The sequence below is a fragment of the Muntiacus reevesi genome, chromosome 6 (genome assembly GCF_963930625.1).
Source record: "Muntiacus reevesi chromosome 6, mMunRee1.1, whole genome shotgun sequence".
Taxonomy (NCBI): Eukaryota; Metazoa; Chordata; class Mammalia; order Artiodactyla; family Cervidae; genus Muntiacus; species Muntiacus reevesi.
In genome coordinates this window covers 34,637,991-34,660,941 of record NC_089254.1, presented here as the reverse complement: position 1 = coordinate 34,660,941, position 22,951 = coordinate 34,637,991, and the positions used below count along the sequence as shown (strand labels likewise).

Here is a 22,951-nt window from a genome sequence, read left to right as displayed (position 1 = left end):
AATGGGGAGGCTAAGCATATGGGGGGTAGAATTCCATGGAAAATCTCTGTCCCTTTCATTCAATTTTACTGTAAATTTACTAAAAGTGCTCTAAAATACAATGTCTATTATTTTAAAATAATTATAACAACATATACATTATTGGTATTCTTTTGGGCAGTAAGACCTTTAATTGTAGTTCAGTTCTTTCTTATCACATTAAGGACATGTTCTTCTACTCTTAGCTAACAAATTTTAATTAATCAGAAAATCTGATTAATTTTCCAACATTAAAAAGGTAACAGATTTTATTTTTAAAATATGAAGGTAATGAATTGAGAGGTTTCTACTTACTAAATCATTCCTGTAACAGTAGAATTGACTTCATGCATTTATTTAGAATATCTGGATACTCAAAAATACCTATTTCTAGTTTACCTTTTGTCTGATATTGATACTGGTGATACTATAGCTCTAGTTGACTTGAATGGCCCAAAAGCCTATTTATTCCTGATATTCTCTCAGACATTTCTTAGAGATTTCATACAATATCTCATCCACATATTTTATATGATTCGAAGTTAAATTGACACATCAAAACTTTGTCAAGAAAAGAACAGAACCACTTAAGTAACACAAAAATAAAAGCAAATATGTACTACCAATTTATTTCTTTGGAATGTTCTTAAAATCCAGGTGCATACACAATTTCCGCTTACTTTTTTTTTCTCTGAAAAGTAGCTCAGAATCTACATATAGCAACTGGTATTTGTGAATTTTAGTAATAGTTGTATTAAAAAACAAGTCAGTTCTATCTAATCACTAAAATTTACTTTGCCAAAACATTTCTGAATATGTAATCAAACAAAAAAATTTTACTCTGTGAAATAAAAGGTTAATTTTGTAAGGGAAATGGAAAAAGTTTCTTCTCCCTAATCTGCCCATTTCCTAGGACTTGGTAAAAACTCAAGCCCTTTTCCAAGGACTGCATCCATAGGGGCTTTCCTCTGAGTTCCCTCTGATTAAGGCCCCTGAATTGCAGGGAAAGGAGTATCTATTTCCACATTGTGGACTGATTCTTTAAAAAATGATTTAGGAACCAGGGAGGATTTAGGTCAATTTTTATTAGACACAGACCTTGGAAACTTTTTAAGAACATTAGAGTTTATAGGAAGAAACTAATTATCTTGACTGAAAACCAGCAAAGTTTTAAAATTAATTCTATCACATTCTGATCAGAATGTGTTATCAAAAATCTGAAAATTCAGGACCTCTTCAAAGAAGAAAAACATGCTCAACTGTGATATAATTAGCAGTTTCCATAGCTTTTGTTCTTTAGAGACAATAATAGTTTTGACTCTTGAAAATGTCTAATTATGTGGAGAAGGAAATTCAAAGCTCTAAAGAAGATAATTTACAGCATAGTTTTCAAAGTGATTAGAATTTGCAGAAAACAATTCTTACTATATACTCTGTTTAATCTTCAAGATTTTATTATCCCTTAAGAACTAATAATTCAAATTTAACACTAGCCACCTTTTTTGTACTTTTGTTTAATCTCAATATATTGAAAACAAAAAATTACTGTTACTTTAACAAAACAACTTGCACTTAATTTGAGATTTTTTTTTTACATCTATGGATTTACATCTAAGGATTACATCTATGTACACTGGATACTAGAGATTTTTAATATCTGACATGCTGTATTATACATATAAATTATGTCACATCCGTAATACTTAAAATTTACTGTTGCAATACAAATTTTAAAGTTGTACCATAAAATGTGTAATTTTTGGTTTTATGTTTGAATTTTATCTGTATATTTGCACTAAAAATCTATTTTTTTTTTTTAAACCGGATGGCTTTTGACAAAAGGGCATTTGGATTAGTTGCTCAGTTGTGTCCAATTTTGCAGTCTCAAGGATTGCAGCCCGCCAGAGTCCTCTCTGTCCATGGAATTCTCCAGGTAAGAATACTAGAGTGGGTTGCCATTCCCTTCTCCAGGGGATTTTTCTGACCCAGGGATGGAACCTAGGTGCCTTGCCTTGCAGGCAGAATCTTAAATGACTGAGCCATCAGGGAAGTTTACAGGGAAATAATTAGTTATCACATATTTTAAATACTATGTTGCTGTTTTATCATCCAGTTTATTATTTAAAATAAAACATTATTAGTCCTAGTTTAGTTCAAGTGTAAAGAAGTTAATTCATATAAACCTATACTAAAAGCAACTTTTTAAAAACTATCTGAGGCTTTTCTGAACCTAGAAGTCACCATCTCTACTACTACTTTAAAAAAATTCCTAACATTTAGCAGGACATGTAGCTGTGGGAGATTTAATGAGTTATCATAAAGGTGCTTTGTTGTTATTGTTTAGTCCCTAAGTCATGTCTGACACTTTAGTGACCCCACGGACTGTAGCCCATGAGGCTTCTCTGTCCATGGGATTCTCCAGGCAAGAATATTGGGGTGGGTTGCCATTTCCTTCTCCTGGGAATCTTCCCAGCCCATGGATACAGTTGTATTAACCCAACACTGTCTTGGTAGATGATTCAAGCAGGGTAGGGTGGGTCTTATTCAGTTCAGTTCAGTCACTCAGTCACATCTGACTGTTTGCGACCCCATGGACTGCAGCACACCGGGCCTCCCTGTCTATCACCAACTCCCAGAGTTTACTCAAACGCACGTCCATTGAGTCGGTGACACCATCCAACCATCTCATCCTCTGTCAGCCCCTTCTCCTCCTGCCTCCAATCTTTCCCAGCATCAGGGTCTTTTCAAATGAGTCAGTTCTTTGCATCAAGTGGCCAAAATATTGGAGTTTCAGCTTCAGCATCAGTCCTTCCAATGAATTTTCAGGACTAATTTTCTTTAGGATGGACTGGTTCGATCTCCTCGCTGTCCAAGGGACTCTCAAGAGTCTTCTCCAATACCACAGTTCAAAAGTATCAATTCTTCAGTGCTCAGCTTTCTTTAATGTCAAAATCTCACATCCATACATGACTACTGGAAAAACCATAGCTTTGACTAGATGGACCATTGTTTGCAAACTAATGTCTCTGCTCTTTAACATGCTATCTAGGTTGGGTCTTACTGGACTCACACAAAGGTCTTACCAGTGATTGTTGCTTAAAATTCCAATCAACCCATTCAAAGGATACACTTACTAGGTATTTATAATTCTCCAATTGAAATGGAACCAAAATTTACTAATTTAATAAGGCTAAGACTTCTCTCGTGGCTCAGTGGCAAAGAATCTAGCTGCTATTGCAGGAGACACGGGTTTGATCCCTGATCCTGGAAGATCCCACATGCCGCGGAGCACCTAAGCCAGTGTGCCAATTATTAAGCCTGTGCTCCAGAGGCCAGAAACGGAAACTTCTGTGCCTACACACCCTACATTCTGCGGTCCACAATAAGAAGCCACTGCAACTGGAGGCCCCAGTAGTCACAACTAGAGAAAAGTCCAAGCAGCACAGAATATAGTCATTTTTTTTTTAAAGCCAATACTAGAATAATGACAAAGTTTAGATTACACCACATCACAATAGAGTCTAAAGACCAAACACATACACACACACACCACACAAACATTCTTATATGCCAATGTCAATTTAGTTGAGGTATAAGACTACTCACTCATAGAATGTAAAAAAACTGTTCTGTTTCTGTTTCTTCTTTAACAATCAAAGGTGTGGTATATTTTGATAGTTTAGTCCTTAGGTCTAATGTAGGATTTTGACAGAGTGAAGATTCTGATTAAGTAGGTGTGAGTGGGCTCTGAGACTTTTGATTTCTAACAAATTCCCACAAGATGCATATGCTACTACTCCCAGGGCCAAATTCCTGGAAAAAGGGGTTTATATCAGTTAAGTTTTCAATGATTTGAGCTATGTATAAATGACATAATTATATGAACTACTGGTGGACAGAATCCTTTAAGTGTGGCAAATCTTGGCTTTTTTAAAAAAGTATACAACTGTAATAATAAAATGAACATGTTAGAAAGACAACAGAGTTCAGAACGTATATTTCATCTTGTTTTCAGTTGATACAATGTTACTATTGACCTCTTGTAGGTTACTTAAATTTTATTACTTATAGTTTTCTATTTCACAAGGATTTTGGGAAGATGAAGTGATTTTATAGGAAGCACTTTGAATAATATAAAACACTACATGATCACAGGATTTCAGTTGTTGATAATTATTTCAATTATATCTTTATGTAAAAACATCAATTTTACAAATTAATACCTTAATTATTAAAACTTTCAAGTATTCGGGGTAATAACACTAAACATCATGCATTTGCAGTACAGTGGGTGCAATTTAGAATCAGTGCTGTTTAAGTCAATTTGTGTTTTTGTTCAGTGCAAGCATTCCATTTCCTATTTTTTCCCTTGCAACTCTTCCCCATTGCTTCTGCTTTAATATTGATTCTATAAGATCTTGAGTACAAATATGAATAGCTTCCACCTATATTCCACCTTTCAGACACCTAGTCAGGACTAATAAAGGTATTTTCTAAACCAATTTGATACTTTCAACTTTGCTTTTAGTAAGTACAGGGCTTGTTTCTCTTTACTTTAGTAACACAAAGAAATATTTTCTAACTTTAATATAGATTAAATTTGTTTTGTTTTCTAGTGGACCTATGATTTCTATATTTTTCCATGGAATAAGAATTATACATAAAACCATTGTCTGGGCAATGTTCTGAGCCTTTAATAATTACATGTTGGAATAAATTTCTTAGACCATATAAAAAGACATGTTTATGTATATTAATTAGCTTAAAACACTGAGTAAAAGTAGATTTACTCATCTTTTAAAATATTATCCTTCAATTTGTTACTGTACCCCCCTCAAATATTTATAGAGAAGCTATAAAATAAAAACTGCTAAAATATGGCAACACTATATAGACTAATATAATAAAATCCAAAGAAACAGGGAGATTATTTAACCACTGCTTTAAATAGTCAAATGAGAAATTAAAAATTTTAACCAAATGAAATGTTCTTCCTCTTAGAGAATGGGTCAAGAATCATGCTTATTGTTAATGATGAATTCATTATTTTTACATATTTCTTTTAAATCTCAGAGATTAGTTGAAGTGACCTTATTTACTTCCTTTTTGGAAAGCAGCCCAGAACTTCTAGAATATCTATCTAAAAGCATTTAGAATTTCTACTGAAATACTTTACATAAAATAACATTGTTTCTGGTTTCTCTCTACTCCTTAATTAATTCTCTCTAACCATTATCTCTTTTTGTCTCATTATTTTGGGGATGACTTTCCTTAAAAATTTATTTATAATTAGGGACATATTCCACTAAATTGGTATCTCCTAAAAATTGACAGTCATATTATATACAGTTTTTTTAATTTTTGTTCCAACTGATTCCCATTTTTTTCCACAAAACTTAAAACAGGGGGTTTCCAATTTCTTGGATTTTGAACTCTCTTAAACACATATTTTCTAAGAGACAACTGTAGATCTAAGGACAAAAAATAGTCTCCCTCATAAGTTGTCAAATCTTGGTATCATTTTATAGTAAAAGGCTGTCACTAGGTGGTTCTGATACTGAGTTAAATAAAGCCTGGAAATCAACTGAATCAAAAAGCTCATGTTTCACTGAAAGAAAAATGGGATATACTTGTTCTTTTACTTAATGGGTTAAACAATGAATTTAAGATATTAAGACTCCTTGAACGAATATGCATGTAATCCCATAGACATGCTAAAACCTCCAGAGTTTCCCATTTGATAAATAATTCTACTAGCATTATCCTGGAGGGCAGAGATCTCTCTTACTCAGCTGTTTCTTACAAGAGTTCTTGGTACCAAGAGAGTGTTTAATGTGCACCCAAAAAATAGAAGTTGGCCAGAATAATATGCCATAGCTAGCAAATGTAGCTAGGTGTTCACTGTACTATTATCAGTGATCTAGAAGCACGCTGAACAGAAGTGGCGGGTACAGAGGAAAGAGTAGAATTCTACTTCAGTGATTGTGTCGACTGATAAACTTAAGTTCTATACAAAGAGAGACGGTGTTCAATGAAATGAGAAAGGACTAGACTTGGGGAAAGTAAAGACATTCATTAAAAAGCAGAATATAAGCACACTGTATATAGTAATTAAATATGACAGTTTAGTTCACCTAAAACTGATTTATTCTTAATGTCTCATTAATAACATCTACTTTACCTCTATCATGTCATATTATATAGTATTTGTTTTGCATGATAAGATATAAAATGGCTCATGAATTAACATACGTTCCAATAATATTTTGCATTGTTCCAAGACTGAAAAGTTATTTAATATGTATCACTTCTAATTTACATGATAAACTTCAGGGTTAGACTTCTAGATAGGAGACTCAATAGCATAGTTTAAGAATCTTAATTTAAACATGTGATATCATAAATTTTATTACAGTGACAGATAGTATTACTGTGGTTAAGTGATGACAACAATCTATTTAGGAAGCTACTATTAACCATTAGGAATTAATCTGCTCTTTATTTCTCTATAATTTTCATCTTTCTTTTCAGACTACATCCAAACAGTGGATAGGTTAAGTTTTCTGAAAACTTTTCTCCCTCTTAATGATTTTAATCTCCTATATTTTCTCATCCTAGAAAATATGTTGTAGTTCCAAGTAATCCATCTTAATAGCAATGACATACTCAGCTTCCTTAGTTGCACTGCAGCGTATTAAAGGAAGCATCGTTTTGCTACTATTATCAAAATATTCTGTACTAAATATTTGTGACATAATCTACTAACAAAGTAAGATCCTTTCAAAGATGAAAAGTTTGGAAATTCATGAGTAGCTTACAGACAGAATTGAGAAATGGAATTGCAGCACATTTATACAAAATCAAAACTATTAAACTATTAAAACTATTAAACTGAGTAGAGATTTGGCATATCTTTATGACATGGCTACCTTCTTTTTTGTCGCTGCCTCAGCTCTATCATTACCAAATGATTTCAACACTGTAGGACATTAAAACTGGATCCTCTGACTCTCTACCATTCCTGTTCTCTTTTCTGCTGCCATATCCGTATCTCCAGCCAGTCTTTTCAACTCTGTTCTGCAAGTTGCTCTTACTCAGGAATTTGAAATGGACAAGAAAGGAAGTAGACGTAGTTCCAGCTAAGAAAAAAAAAGTGTAAAACCAGTTTACATTTTAAGATTCATTAACATACAATATCTTTAAGGTCTCTCAAATCCAATTACAGTATACTTTTCTCCATTAGGGCACTAATTGCTTGATCAGAGTTGACTATATTACTTTAATATTTACAAAGAATGTGATTTTTCCCCTTTAATTTATTGAAAAGAAACCATCAGAAGTACAATAGTCATTAGCTTTCTTATGGGGAAGAGCAATATCCCACAACTTCAATAATTTTTCTTCAAAATATTTAATATGATTACTGCATATAAAAGAAAATCTCTGATCAAAGATATTTTATAACTGGCCAGTTCACCCTAGTATTATAAGCCAAGATTTTGTAATCTAATTACTAATATGACTAGATGTCTCTTTAATTCATCCAAAAATGAGTAAGGCTTAGTGGTCATTTCTGTGTTTTGTTTTCTTTTTTCAGAATAGTGTCATTTTTGTTTGACTTAGAGGATTGTCTTCTAGTCCTGCAAAACACGGGTATAATGTGTTTATTTATTCTTATATGTGTTGATAAACTCTATAGGTGTAAGGTAGTTAGTGGCAATCATCATTTGATATCAATCTTGGCATTACTGATTTTCAGGATCACTGAGATTCAAGCTTACTAATTATAAATGGGTCAAAATACAACATACACACCCCCCAATATAACTCTGTACTGACTGTCACTTAAATCCTGCTGTATGTATGCCAAACAGAAAAAGGCAATGGAGGTTTCAAAGGAAAATTAAATCTACCAACTTCACATAGGATTTTATAAATGTATAAATGGAATGATTCTCTCTGATATTGAAACCCTAACATTTTTTAAACTATGTATTAAGTGAATGGAAGAGATTATTTGTAGTTATAGAAATGCAAAGAAATACAAGAAAACAATAGAATGGGAAAGACTACAGACCCTGATGCTGGGAAAGATTTAAGGTAGGAGAAGGGAACAACAGGATGAGATGGTTGGATGGCATCACTAACACAATGGACATGAGTTTGAGTAGACTCCAGGAGTTGGTGATGGACAAGGAAGCCTGGCATGTTTCAGTCCATGGGGTTGCAAAGAGTCAGACACAACTGAGAAAATGAACTGAACTGACAGATTTCTTCAGGAAAATTAGAGATACCAAGGGAACATTCCACGCAAAGATGGGCACAATGGACAGAAACGGTATGGACCTAACAGAAGCAGAAGATATAAAGAAGAGGTGACAAGAATACACAGAAGAACTGTACAAAAAGATCTTAATACCCATATAACCACGATGGTGTGATCACTTACCTAGAGCCAGACATCTTGGAATGTGATGTCAAGTGGGCCTTAGAAAGCATCACTATGAACAAAGCTAGTGGAGATGATGGAATCCCAGTTGAGTTATTTCAATACTAAAAGATGATGCTGTGAAAGTGCTGCACTCAATATGTCAACAAATTTGGAAAACTCAGCAGTGGCCTCAGGACTGGAAAAGGCCAATTTTCATTCCAATCCCAAAGAAGGGCAATGCCAAAGAAAATTAAAACCATCACACAATTGCAGTTATTTCACATGCTAGTGAGGTAATGCTCAAAATTCTCCATGTTAGGTTTTAACAGTATGTGAATCGAGAAGTTCCAGATGTTCAAGCTGGATTTAGAAAAGGCAGAGGAAACAGAGATCAAATTGCCAACATCCATTGGGTCACTGGTCAAAGTAAGAGAATTCCAGAAAAAATATCTACTCCTGCTTCATTGATTACGCTAAAGCTGTTGTCTGTGTGGGTCACAACAAACTGTAGGCAATTCTTAAAGAGGTGGGAATACCAGACCACCTTCTCTGTTTCCTGAGAAACCTGTATGCAGGTTAAGAAGTAACAGTTAGAACTGGACAGGGAACAATGGACTGGTTCCAGATTGGGAAAGCATGTCAAGGTGGTATAATGTCACGCTGATCATTTAACTTATATGCAGAGTACATCACGAGAAATGCTTGACTGAATGACGCACAAGCTAGAATCAAAAGTGCCAGGAGAAATATCAATAACCTCAGATACGCAGATGACACCACCCTTATGGCAGAAAGTGAAGAGGAATTAAAGAGCCTCTTGATGAAGGTGAAAGAGGAGAGGGAAAAAGCTGGCTTAAAATTCAACACTCAAAAAAGTGAAGATCACGGCATCTGGTCCCATCACTTCATGGCAAATAGATGGAGAAACAATGGAAGCAGTGACAGACTTTATTTTCTTGGGCTCTAATATCACTGAGGATGGCTACTACAGTCATGAAATTAAAAGACACCTACTCCTTGAAAGAAATCTCTGTCAAACCTAGACAGCATATTAAAATCAGAGACATTACTTTGCAGACAAGGTTCCATATAGTCAAAGCTATGAGTTTTCCAGTAGTTGTGTATGGAGATAAGAGTTTGACCATAAAGAAGGCTGAGAGCTGAAGAATTGATGCTTTTCAACTGTGGTGTTTGAGAAGACTCTTGAGAGTCTCTTGTACTGCAAGGAGATCAAACCACTCAATTCTAAAAGAAAACAATCCTGAATATTCATTGAAAGAACTGATGCTACAACTGAGGCTCCGATAGTTTGGCCACCTGATGTAAAGAGCAGACTCATTAGAAAGACCCTGATGCTGGGAAAGATTGAAGGCAGGGGGAGAAGGGGACAACAGAAGATGAGATGGCTCGCTGGCATTATCGACTCAATCGACATGAGGTTGAGCAAACTCCAGGAGACGGTGAAGAACAGGGAATCCCTACATGCTGCAACCTATGGGGTCACAGAGTCTGACACAACTGAGCGACTGAATAAGAAGAAGAAGAGAGATCCATAAATATACTGAAGAGATATATTTTTGATGAATCTCTTATGCTAACAGCCTACATTAAATGCCAAAATAGTTATGATTTAGTAAATCATCACAAATAATAAAAATTATACTTCTATAATGAAAATATATACTTAATTTATGAAAATTACTAATAAATTATAATTTTCAAATGCATATCTTTATTTTTGAATCAATATATTTTAACATAATAATAGTACCATATGTAAAATGGCATAGAGAATTTATGTGTTGATCCAAAATTACCACAGGAAATTGACAGATTGCTGAAGGAAGTTGTGGGAGGCTGGGGTGGGAATGAAGGGATATGATTTTCTCTTGTCTAGTTCACCTAAATCATATAGTGACAGAAACATTTCTGTTGAAAATATTCCTTTTAAGGGCATGTAAACACACTTAAATCTTCCTTACTAACATTACCAGGAAAAAATTTTAAATACTCTTCTCTTACATAATGTTTTGTGATTTATGTTTGGTTGACTATATGAAGCTTACTTATATTTCAGTGTCATTTTTGGGGTTTCCCTGGTGAATCATCAGTAAAGAATTCCCCTGTATTGCAGGAGACACAGATTTGATCTCTGGTTTGGGAAGGACCGCTGGAGAAGGAAATGGCAACCCACTACAGTATTATTGTTGGAGAATTTTGTGGACAGAGGAGCCTGGTGGGCTACAGTCCATGGGGCCACAAAGAGTTGGACACAAATGAGCTTATAATAAATTAATTCCTCTAGCAGAACCTCTGGTTCTCTGATATGTTTGAATGTGTCAGGCTCTGGGAAACTTTCAAGGCAGTGCCAAATAGCTACATAGCATCACTGAGTTGGATACAACTTAGCAATTAAACCACCACCACCACCAATGTTATATGTAAATAACTTAGTAATAAGTATATAACTAAGCTTAGAAAAAACTCCTCCTCTTTATTAAAGCAAAAGAATAGCAGATCTATTTTTATCAAAATGTACTGACATCACAATAAATTCTCTATGCATAGACTTAACCTAAGGAAAGGGCATAGTTCACTATTCATCTTGCTCGGTTTTCCTTAAGTCATTTTCATTGCTTTCTCAGAAATGCATGGCTGTTCAGTTTAGTAAGACTGTGTATTCTACTACATCTTTAGTGATTTGACATAGTTAGGTATTTTTATTTTTCTATTATTTAAAATTCTTACATAATGCTGTGGAACCAGTTAACATCAACAGTTGTTCTGTTTGCTTGTTAGGTTTGTTTTTGGTAAAAGTAGTCTATTTTCCAAGGGCTTTACAGAAATTTACTTACGCATGAGCCTCATAACAATCCAACAAGGAAGGAACTATTATTATTTCCTCTTGAAAAAAGGGATGTTGAGTACAGAGAGCTCACGTTAGCTGTCTACAGCTGCTCAGCTAATGTACAAATCAAGCAGTCAAGTTCCATAGACTCCATGCTTTTAACTCTCACCCCAAATGTTATAGATGATGTCTTCACAATAAAAATAAAATTAAAAGTTAAGCTGTGACATGGCAAGATAAAGAAATACCCTAGATTCAATTCAGTCAATGTTTTTTAAAAAAGTATATTGGAAAAACTAAAATATTAACCTAATGATTTCAGTGGTAGGTATTGCACTTAATAGAGCTAAATCAATACTTAGAAAAATACATTTTTATTGACATTTTCCCTTGGTTCATTATTTGTTTCATCTGCTAGTTTTGTTAAGCCCAATTTTATTATAAAGTTTATATATTATTTTAATACTAAAGACAAATATTTCATATGTTTTCGATGTTTTAACTGCCCATACATATATTGACAACAATCAATTAAATTAAGAAAAAATAACCTGAGAACAGATTAACAAAGGCAAAAAATCTGCAGACTGGCTCAATTAATTTGGAAAATGTGCACTATATTCTAGATATAGAGCTGGTATGCAAATAGCAGCAGCAGCAACCACAGTCATAATGAGCATTGACAATATTATTAGACACTGTTCTTATTACCTTATAAAGCCTGTCTCATGCATCTTCAGAAAAATAATGTATTAGTATTAATTATATTTTACAAATCAAAAATGGATGATGAAAATAAGTACGGCAAATTAACACCAAAGTCACAAGGGATAGAGGACCTGGGATACAAACTCAGACAATCTGACTACAGAGCCCGCAAAGTAGATTCATTGAATTGTTTTTTATTTGGTATATCCTAAACTGGAAGGCAAAGTGGTAGGCTCTGTGCTAAATCCAAACATGTATTTATGTCGTCTGGGATTCCGAGGTGGGAAAGCTTAAAATCATTTGAGAGAATGCTATGGTTAAATGAAAATCATAGTAAAATTTTGGACACAATTTAATTTGAGTTTGTTAGTGGTTAATATTGTAGAGGTCACTTAGGTTAGGATGACAAAGAACTTAACAGGCAGCGAAATCTGGATTCAATTTACTTGTAAACTGAGAGATATAAATAATTTTTGAATGGGAAAGTATCATGATAGCCCTCAGAGCTATATTTAAGGAGACATGTGCCAGTGGTATCTAAGAAGGAAGAGTATACATGGCTTATTGTGTCAGGTAATCTTTAAAAAGTAAGCATAAACAATAATCTATTGACTAATTTTAATCATCAAAAACTGTATGAAGAATTTTTTTTGTTCTAAGCTTATGGCACACCATTCTCTGGCACAGTTAACTTAATTTGATACTTGCAAAAATAGATAGCAAAATATTCATCCTCATGAGTCAAAATCTCTTTGACTCATGATTAATTACATTTGGCACATGAGGACTACATCTTAGAAAATAGTTGAGATAAATACACCAACAAAATTTTATCAATATAAAAAGGCAGGGTACTTCATAACAGTTTTTCATTTAGATATCCTCGTATCAACCTTTGAGACAAATTTAATGAAAACTTCCCCATCTGAGAGTTTCTGAAAATTTCTACTATGAAAGTATTTGTTTTAAACCTACATTTAATAATATTGTAAAGTTATTCTACTCAGTCATTAGAACCTAACAGGTCCCCACCTTCCCATCAAAACTGTCCATGCTATTAAAATTCAATGGCATTGCTTGCCATCATTCAGGTTTATCTGGCTAAAATCCTTTCATTGCCCCACTCCTGCTGTTGGGAGCTCTAGGCTCATCACACTTAACCTCTGCCTAGGCTTCTCAGAAAAGGATTTGTTTCAGTCCATTCATGGTTTCAATAGTTGAGCAAGCCACACGCAACTGCACACTGGTCTTTTACACTGAGCACACTAATCTGATTGTTTTTCCACTCTACAAACTCTGGGTCAACAATCAAGCTGCCGCCAGAAACTAATTAATTTGCAAACAGGCTTCTGTTTTCACAGAGGGAAAGCTTTTGAGAGCCATGTCAGAGAGGCCAGTCACACCATGGTTACACGCATTGTCATGGTATCCACTTCTCAGGGTAAGTCTCTTGCTAGATGTCACTGCACACACGAACCCAGATTACTCAGTCAGCAGTAAATCCCTATTGAGGCCCACCAAGCTCTGAGCGTAATGACTCTGGAAGAGGAAACTGGCATAGACAGGCGCTGTACTCATTAAGTCGATGGTGACATGAGAGAAAAATAACGTTAAGAACCAAGAGAAAAAAGGGAACTGCCTTTAATTTATAGAATTTTCTCAGGTTTTGTTTTACTCTTATACATTTTCTTTCATTTTAATTTTTAAAAAGTAGAATTTTTTTTCAGTTAATGTAATCATACAGCAAAATGTTATTTTCTACTCTCCCCATTCAACTACTGAAATAAGTGGTTCAAACTTTGTGATTAATGTGCCATACTTGAGGGCTGTACTTTTTTAGTTCATTATTTAAAAATGGTAAAATAGAAAATTCTAACATTTTTCTTCAGCTACATTTTCTCAGAGGCCTGAAAAAAAATGACCTTTCAAACATTACTTCTGAGTTAATTTTTCTTCCAAAGTTTTATTGCACTTTTTTTCATTAGTATAGGTAATTAAAAAAAAAAGTTAAAAGTGATTAGGGTCCTTAGATAAAATGTGACATAAAAAATTGGTCCTCAGGAAAGAAAATCAAGTAAAGATATACTTTACTAACTTTTGCTCTTTCTGAAAATGGAGTATATCAAAAGTGAGTATATTAAATTTATCATCATTTAGAGAGAAGAATAATTTCAGAAAAGTTTTATATATTTATTTTTTGGAAAAATTGCATTTCTGGCACATGTACATCCTTTATTAGGATGAAATTATTTTCCTGGTAATAGATTCATGAAGAAAAAAAACACAGCTACCAGACTGTGTTTAGATCTAGATATGAATACTTATTTTAAACTATTAAATATCCATGTTTCAGCATAATTTCACCAAAATTAACACTTTTGTGATTCTATGCATTGATACTTCATAACTGTTAACTAATGAATACAGAATATAATTCATAGAATATATAATTAAAAAGTTAAAAGAGACTATCTTTGTTGCTTCTTTCAAAGAGAATGTTTAGTTGTTGTTCTTATTGCTTTACCTGAATGGTCAGTCCACATCTGTAATACCTTGTGCTCATATAACCATAAAATAAGGCTTCGAGTGGACTACTTCCTCCCAAGTCAGCAAAATATTATTAACTTCCATCAGAGAAACAGTTCAAAATGGCATCAATAATAAGTCTGACATTATGCCAAACTAGGTGATTAATTTTATTTATTAAAAAATCCAGTTGGATAACTCTGTTACAGTTCAAGCCTTTAAAGACGGTAGAATTACAATAGTGCATCAAAAGAGCTGTACAAGTGATCTGAGATTAGGTATCTGGTACCATGCAATATTAATTTGTGCCCTCAGATATTTGTGGTTATATTTCTTGGTTCCATTTTCAAAAAAAATATGTCCATTAGAGAAATTTGAATCATTAGAGAACATGAAATATCCTACTGCATGACCACAGAGGAAAGCATGCTGATTCAAATAAGTGCAGGCTATCTTGGTCTGACTATGTTAGAAGTGAGAGGAAGTAGAATGATGACTCACATACCATTTCAATTACAGAAAAGGAAAAAAAAAAAGCAAATGAGGTGCTTTATCCACAGAAACAATCCTTTTAGGAAATTCCACTAAAAGAAAACAGGTCTTCCTGAAATAAGTGGGAAAGCCTCACACTCTGGGCACCGCATTTAGGTCTGTTTGGGTGTACTAGGCATTGGCTCTCTCAAGGATCTATGTGGTTTCATATATTAAACCCAACTCTGACTGTCCTGACTCTTATACTCAGAGAATGAGTCTAAAAATGCTTACTAAGCATGCTGTACCCAATGGATTTGGGATAAAGCATAGAGAAAAAACTTACATTTATTAGGTGTTTATTGCATGGCAATCACTTGTTTAGTACTTTATACACATTATCATGTAGTCCTTTTTTTTAACTATAAGAAGTAGGTAGTACTATATTAATAGGTCCCAGGTCAAGGTGAATAGATAATAGTCTTTTCTTCTATCATATAGCATTCCAACCTTAGCTCAAGACATAGTAATATTAGCAATCAAATATTAGCTCATCAAATAGAAAAATAAACGTGGGTTAAGCCATCCATCTGCTCCATATTCTTGTTCATGGCTAATAAGAACAAGAATACTAGGTGATAATATTTACATAATAAATATTAAAAATAATTACTACTATAGCATGGTAAACTTTTTTTCTTTTTACTGTTAAAGCTTTTTTCTTTTTACTATGGAGAGGGCAATTTTACCTAATTTTCACAGTTAGTAAACCAAAATTAGAATTGAAGTTTAAAGCTAGAATTAAAATAGAATTTAAAAAGCAAAAAAAAAAAAAAAAGTGAATTTTAGCACATCATGTCAAACTCATACCAGTACATTTTCTGAAATCAAATATTGTCCTAATATCTAGCAATCTTAAACTAGAGGCTAGCATAAATGATTTTTTTTTAAGTTATGTAAAAAAATCAATAGATTTCATCTCTCTCATGTTTTGCCATCAAAATGATTTATTTCCTGGTAAAGTGAAACTGAATTTAAGCCTTTATTTCTACTATTACAAAAAATGGAAACTTTAGTAAGTTTTAATTATGAAAATAGTGAAATTCCATAAAAATTGAGACATTTCAAGATCTAATTTCTAGACAACAGTTTTTCTTTTTCTAAGTTCAGTTTAGCAAAAAAAAAAAAAAAAAAAAAATTAAAAGTCATCTAAAGTAGGCCAACTAATTCTTCCAAAATAATTGAATTGATTTGAACTTATTTGATAAAAGTAAAGTAATTCCTGTACCAAAATTAATTTTAATAGCCTGGAAGACCATTCAAAAAGTACCTTGCAAGGTAATTTATTACTTCTGGCAGCACAACTGAATGTGTAGTCTATGCCGAAGCCTCAAAACTCATTTATTTTATGCATGTATGTATAAACATTATGTTTCTAATTTTGTCCTTCAGTGGTATTTAATTTCATGAGGCTTGTGATCACACAGCCCCTTGGTTCTATGTCAGATAGGTCTGCATCCTCCATCTTGCAGCAGTTCTGGTTTTTGCACCCTGTCAAATGTAACCTTTGTGCTAATTTGGCAAAATCAGTTCTCACATTTAGTGCTGAGAGACTGATAACTGAATTCTCAAATGAACTGCACATTTGCAGAGATGAAGTACAGAACTGTGGACTGTTTTCCCACAGTTTAAATTCTTCAGACTCAGCTGTCAACATGTGAATTTGTAGCACAAAAGCAGTTTTAACTTGATGACTTTTTTCCACCAAGGCCATAAAAATGAAATGTATACTATACTCTCCTTTATGTTATTCCATCTTCTAATGAGATTTTCTTTCTCATGGACACTGAAAGCCTGTATGCCCTTTACAGTTTTTAGTAGATCAAAGTCTCCTTGCAGAATTGAAAAAAAAAATTCTCCTACTACATAAATATTTCAGTTTGAGAACTGACCAAATAGCCATGTTTAAAGAAGTTTGTTCCTACTAATTTTGAGTCCCTAGGTTAAATAATTGACATAGGTTAAATAATTGACAGTGGATATTCCAAAACTGTCCTCTGGGATTTTAGACCTTGGGTCTTTTATGACTTTACACAGAGAGTCTTAATACGATCTCAGCATCTTTTCTGTTCCTTGGTGAGGCTTCTAATTTCTCAGATGATCACCTGGTACCATTCTATCTCCTCTATTCCCAGACGGGGGCGGGGGGGGGGGGGGGGCGGTATCTGACTATATGCCCAGTCCCTTTTGATTACCACTGTGCTTGTACTGAATCATGAATGATCTTAGCTAGGTATCATCTTCATTTAAAGGATAGCAACTGGCAAATAATGTCAAATTAATTGTAAACTTGGGAGAGCAGGAAATACAGGAAACAGAGACTCTTAAAGAGAAAAGGCTAGTGACAAATACCACGGGAGAGAGAGTCTAAATGGAGATTGATTTTAAGAAAAAAATCACAGAAAATCATTAGTGAAGGAGCAGTTTCATGAGATCAAAGTCAGGATGAAAACAGCTAAATGTAGTGAAAATGTTGAGTAAACAGGTTCCTTAACCAGACTATGGACTTAAGATATCTAGGGACCTTGTGGTTCACCATCATTAAACGGAGAATTTAGGTAGGGTACATGAGCACGTTCTCAGGTCAGGGAAGAAATCAGAAGTGAAGAACCGATAAAGTCAGCAAAAAAAAGTAAATTGGGTAAATTGATGAAAAAAAATCAATGCAAAGGCAGTAGTATCAAAGGTGGAAGGCAAGAGGCGCATCATTTTCATTAATACATGAAAAATAACAGGACAATCAGAAATGCTGCTATAGGAGAAATGAATGATGACTGAGGTAATTTGAGGTATATTTTATGGTTTAAATAGTCAGTTTAGAGTTGGGATACAGAGAACAATGGAGAAGGAAACAGCAACCCACTCCAGTATTCTAGTGTGGAAAATCCCATGGACAGAGGAGCCTGGTGGGCTACAGTGCATGGGGTCACAAAGAGTCGGACACGACTGAGCAGGCGCACAGAGAACAAACACCCACAACTCACGGTCTCCTGGAATTTCCGAGGTTCAAAAGCAGATTTTTATTTTTCTCTAACAAACAAGACAGAGGTGAAATTAATTTGATGTAATCCCAGAAGAGCAGGAGAAACAAGTGTGACAGGAGTTCAGATACTGAGATAATCAAGTACCTTACTGAGTACATAGATGGATTGTAAGCTATGAACTTCATCCTTATTAATGAGGTATGTGAAAAGGAGAATTCATGAAAATGAGATTAGGAACTGGGAAACTTTATTTTATAGGATTGAGGGCAGATATAAATGGAGATCCTTATTTAATAATAAAAACACCTATGAACATGTTTGAGTGACCTGTATAAAAATCGCTGAAGAATGCATAAGGAAATTTAAAAAAAAAAACTCTACATAGAAGTCTTACATAAGGATTATTTGGTTTAAAATTCGAGTAAAAGTAGTGTTTACTTATTTTAGGCATATAAATTTTATCATTTTCAATTGTAAATTTATATATTAAAAAAAGAATTTTAAAAGTATCTGCCTTGCAAACTAGCATATATTGAATGGATAAACAACAAAGAAGTAGAACCAGAAGTACATTCAATATTTTGTGATAAACCATAATGGAAAATAATAATATGAAAAAGAATATATTTCTGTATGTATAACGAAATCACTTTGGTGTACAGTAGAAATTACCACAACACTGTAAGTCGACTACACTTCAAAAAATAAAATTTTTTTAAATGTATCTGCTTGATCAAGGAGTGACACCAGTGCCTGAAGTTCAAAAAACTAGGTTCTACTGTGTAGATGCAATCTTAGATTAACATATTAGTCTTAATGTCCTAACCTGTAAAGTGGAAAAAAGAATTTTAGGAAGATTAAAGGAGAATCAAATGATATGATACAAATGTTTCAAAAATATTTTCAGTGTAATGTGTTTAGTATAATTTTTAAAACATTTAATAATCTATATGATGCTCTAAAGGCAACATGAGAGGTTATGGAGGAAAAAAATACAACATGAGATTTGTGGTGGTGTCCCTGGAAGACAAGATTGGTAAGGCATCTTATCTTTTTCCACTGTCTCCCTTCCGTAGCTCAAGCCCAGATCTAATTTTTTCCGTCGTTAACTACTGAGAAACTTTACTTTTGGCACAAAGCAAATATTTTCCAGAATTTTTAATCTCTTTTCTCTTTTTGCCCCACTTTCTCACACCCACAGCCATGAAGTCATCACCATGAATTTAACCGCACACTGAGTCTCAACTCATACTGTCTGCACCACAGGAGAAGCGCTCTCCACTGACTGGTAGGACGCCATGCCGTGTGCCTGCGCTCTTGCAAGCAGTGGCACCTACCGTTGAGCCACCTGGAATCGTGCTGCTCCGTCCTGATTGGATGATGGTGCCCAAGGGTGCGGAAGATAGCAAAGTCTCGCCCCATAAAATCAGCTGCTGTTCCAGAGTATAATTCTCCGTCTGTGTTGTGATAAAATAAATCCACATACACACACTTTAATTAAGGCAACATAAACCAAAAGTAAGTACAAGTTTCATGTTAAGACCATCATAACACCCTCTGCATCATTATGCAAAACTACGAATATTTATCTTGTATCTTTGTAGAAGGGAATCTCTCAGTACTCATTTAGCACTAACTTTGAAAAATTGAGTAAAATATGATTCAGTGGACATTACTAATGGAAACAAAAATTATATGTACCACATTGTCTGCTTTTATATGTTTAAAGCTACTATGATTCTAATATCTTTATTTTTTTAAAGTCTCGTTGTAAAATATTACTTACACTTTTGGCTTTAATCAAAAAATTAAATTTCTAATATATTTTCTTTTTATTGGGACTTAATTAATGAAATTTTGCTATAATTTACAGAAGACTAATACTTTTCTTGCTAAAACTTTTCTTGCCTTCCATTTTTTAATATATCAAGTGGGGAAAGTATTCTAATTTGGTATAAGCTGTTATACAATCATAAAACAAGTCCACCACAGAGTCTCAAATATAACAGAAATGTATTTGAAGAGGGGGGGATTTTGATAAACACAGGCCATAATCACTATAGCACAAGATTCTGTTGTGCTTTGATTCATTTCTACTTGAATTAACTCTAGGACAAAATTTAATAATGGAAGAATCATAATCAGCAGGTTGGAACAGAAAGGAAAAAGAAACAAGGAAAAAGAGAACTTAATATTTACTGCATACCATTTGGGCTTGTGGGGCAGTCAGGTTCTGACTTGACACTTCCAAATTATCTCATTTACTCTGTCAACAACCCCATGATGTACATGTTAACATTATTTTACAGTTCAAGAAACCCAAGTTTCCTCAGCTGAATGACTAGCAAGACAAGGTAAAAGTTCAAACTCAAGTCTATTTAACCCTAAGTTTCTTATACTAAATATATATCATATTGCCTTTTCATAAATTGAAGTATGTAAAATTGGCATTTTCTTTCCTTTAAATAAAAAATGCCTCATATTATTCCACCCAGAAAATACATTATTGCCTGCTTGCTTATGTGAAATTATCAACAGAAAAACAATAAATATTTTCTCCAAATAATCTACCATAATGACAGTAAAAATTAATATTATCTTGTTGATTATTTGGACAGGTTAATGTTTCTAAATCACTGACTTGAGAAATACTCAGAAAACAAAGTAGGCATACACAAATTATAAGTTAAACATTAGTATACCACTGTAATTTCCACAGGACATTATATGTATCAATCAGAAACTTCATGTACATCCTCAGTTATCAATACTTTTTGCAAAGTCGTATTAATCTGATCTTTTATGTGATATCCTTGGTTCACACCTGCAAGTCTCACTTGAAAAGAAAGGTCTTTGAAATGAAAATGGACATTTTCAGGAATCCAAACTAAATTTGGCTTCCCTGGTGCCTCACACAGTGAAGAATCTGCCAGCAACTCAGAAGGCCCGGGTTCTATCCCTGGATTGGAAAGATCACCTGGAGAAGGGAATGGCAACCCACTCCAGTATTCTTGCCTGGGGAATTTCATGGACAGAGGAGCCCAGTGGGTTATAGTCCATGGGGTCACAAAGAGTTGGACATGACTAAGCTTAAACTAAATTAATTCCTCTGGTTAGAACCTCTGTTTCTTTGATGTGTTTGAATGCACCAGGCTTTGAAAAACGTCCAAAGCAGTATAGGACAGCTACACAGACAGAATCACTGAGTAACTCTAAGTTATTACTTTAAATATTAACAAAAAGATAGCTTCTCTTAGAGACTGAGTTTTTAAAACTTGATCACTTATTCTGAACTGTTGTGAATCAAGTCAAAAGTGATGGTCTGACAATATATTAAGTAAAATTCACCAGCTCTATGAACGGTACTCATGGGACATCATAAATTGATGTATTGCATATTGTGGTATCTTTGGGATTCAAAAACATTTTGTCTTCTCTTTACTTAATTAAAGTTCAAACCTGACTTGCTCTTACAATAATATACTGCAATAATGTTTTATCTGCCCATAATGTAAAGAAATAGTAATTTTTGAAAAGTACAAAAACACAATTAACAAGCTATTTACAAGTTTCAAAGGTACTGTGCAATATCTTAATGTAGATAGTCTAGTTAAATATAACTTATATTCAATAAGCTTAACACTTTAGTTAAGGTTGATACTTAATCTTTTTACAAATAACTGACTGACAGATGTGATGAATTTTTAAACTTCAGGTGATTTTTTATCTATATGAATAAAAGAATGTTAGTTTAAAATGTATCATGAAAGCAACCTGAAATGTTCAAGTCAATTTCAAACATTTTCATGTTGGAACACCTTTCACATGAAGATCTGTGTCCTCTTTACCTTAAAAAATCAAAAGCATTAAATCATTTGTTGAACCTCACTGCCCTCTCAACCAAATGTGAGGTAATGAAAATAAGGAAAGGTGAAAATAAAACAACCAAAATGTGAAAACTGAGTGATTATATATCAGAGAGTTGTCAGACCATGCCTAATAAGAGGTGTAATCAGAAATGGAAGAGTAAAGAACATCATGAGTTAATCTTTTTTTTTCATTTAGCTTTTTCAATGTGAGTAAAATTCATAATTATGATGCTATTATATATAAACTCTATTCCAAAGGATGAAATAACAAAAACTACAACCAAATAAATATTATTTGAATATGAAAGGTGTTTGTTTCTCATATTAATTTCTTTAGCTTTGTTAAAACTCATGATTATCTTTTAATCTATTCCCACATAAGGAGGGCAAAAAATCAAAATAAATGAGTGCAAAGGCAGAAAGACTTATTTATTTCTCTTTTGACAAGAGATAAGTAGGGGGGGACAAGAGAATGTAGAGAATTCATCAGTAGAAGAGCTCAATTTATTATCAAAAATATAATTTATGAAGAGTTGACTTAGAAACCAAAGAAAGGTTGCAGTTAAAGCACCAGTTGCCTCCAGTCATAGGAAGTTACCTCCTACTCAAACACTATTTTTAGCCAGAGTCAACATAACATGTAAGAGCTGGAGGTCATCAGATGATTAGGTGGCCGCGAGGGCACATTCTAATACTGCCAATGTTTAGTGTCAGTAACTATTCCTTAACACCAAGCCTTAGATCAGATTTTCTGCTCAGAGGTTTATAGGATTCTTATCAATGCTGATTCCTCATCCTTGGGGAACAAACCCCCCTTTGTTATTTGGCCCTATTGTATAGGTGGTGCATATCTTACTCTTGCATTCTATTTAAGAAGATATATATCAGCTCAGAGTATATTGCATTTAATATAACTGTGTATTACCACCTTATATTAAAGAATTATTATACTCTCCAGCTATCTGAAATGATCTAACAAAATATTTGAGTTGAATAAATCTACTATACCTTAGCTGGCTTATATTTGGAAAACAAT

At 33.7% G+C, this 22,951-nt stretch overlaps 1 protein-coding gene across 1 annotated transcript in view; it reads right to left on the bottom strand.

Annotated features, from left to right (window-relative positions):
- SEMA3A (semaphorin 3A) overlaps positions 1–22,951 on the bottom strand; it is a 228,468-nt gene that overhangs the window by 73,263 nt on the left and 132,254 nt on the right. Inside the window, exon 6 of the mRNA XM_065939538.1 lies at positions 19,384–19,503. Within this exon, the coding sequence (XP_065795610.1) occupies positions 19,384–19,503 (120 nt within the window). The remainder of the gene's footprint in view (positions 1–19,383; positions 19,504–22,951) is intronic.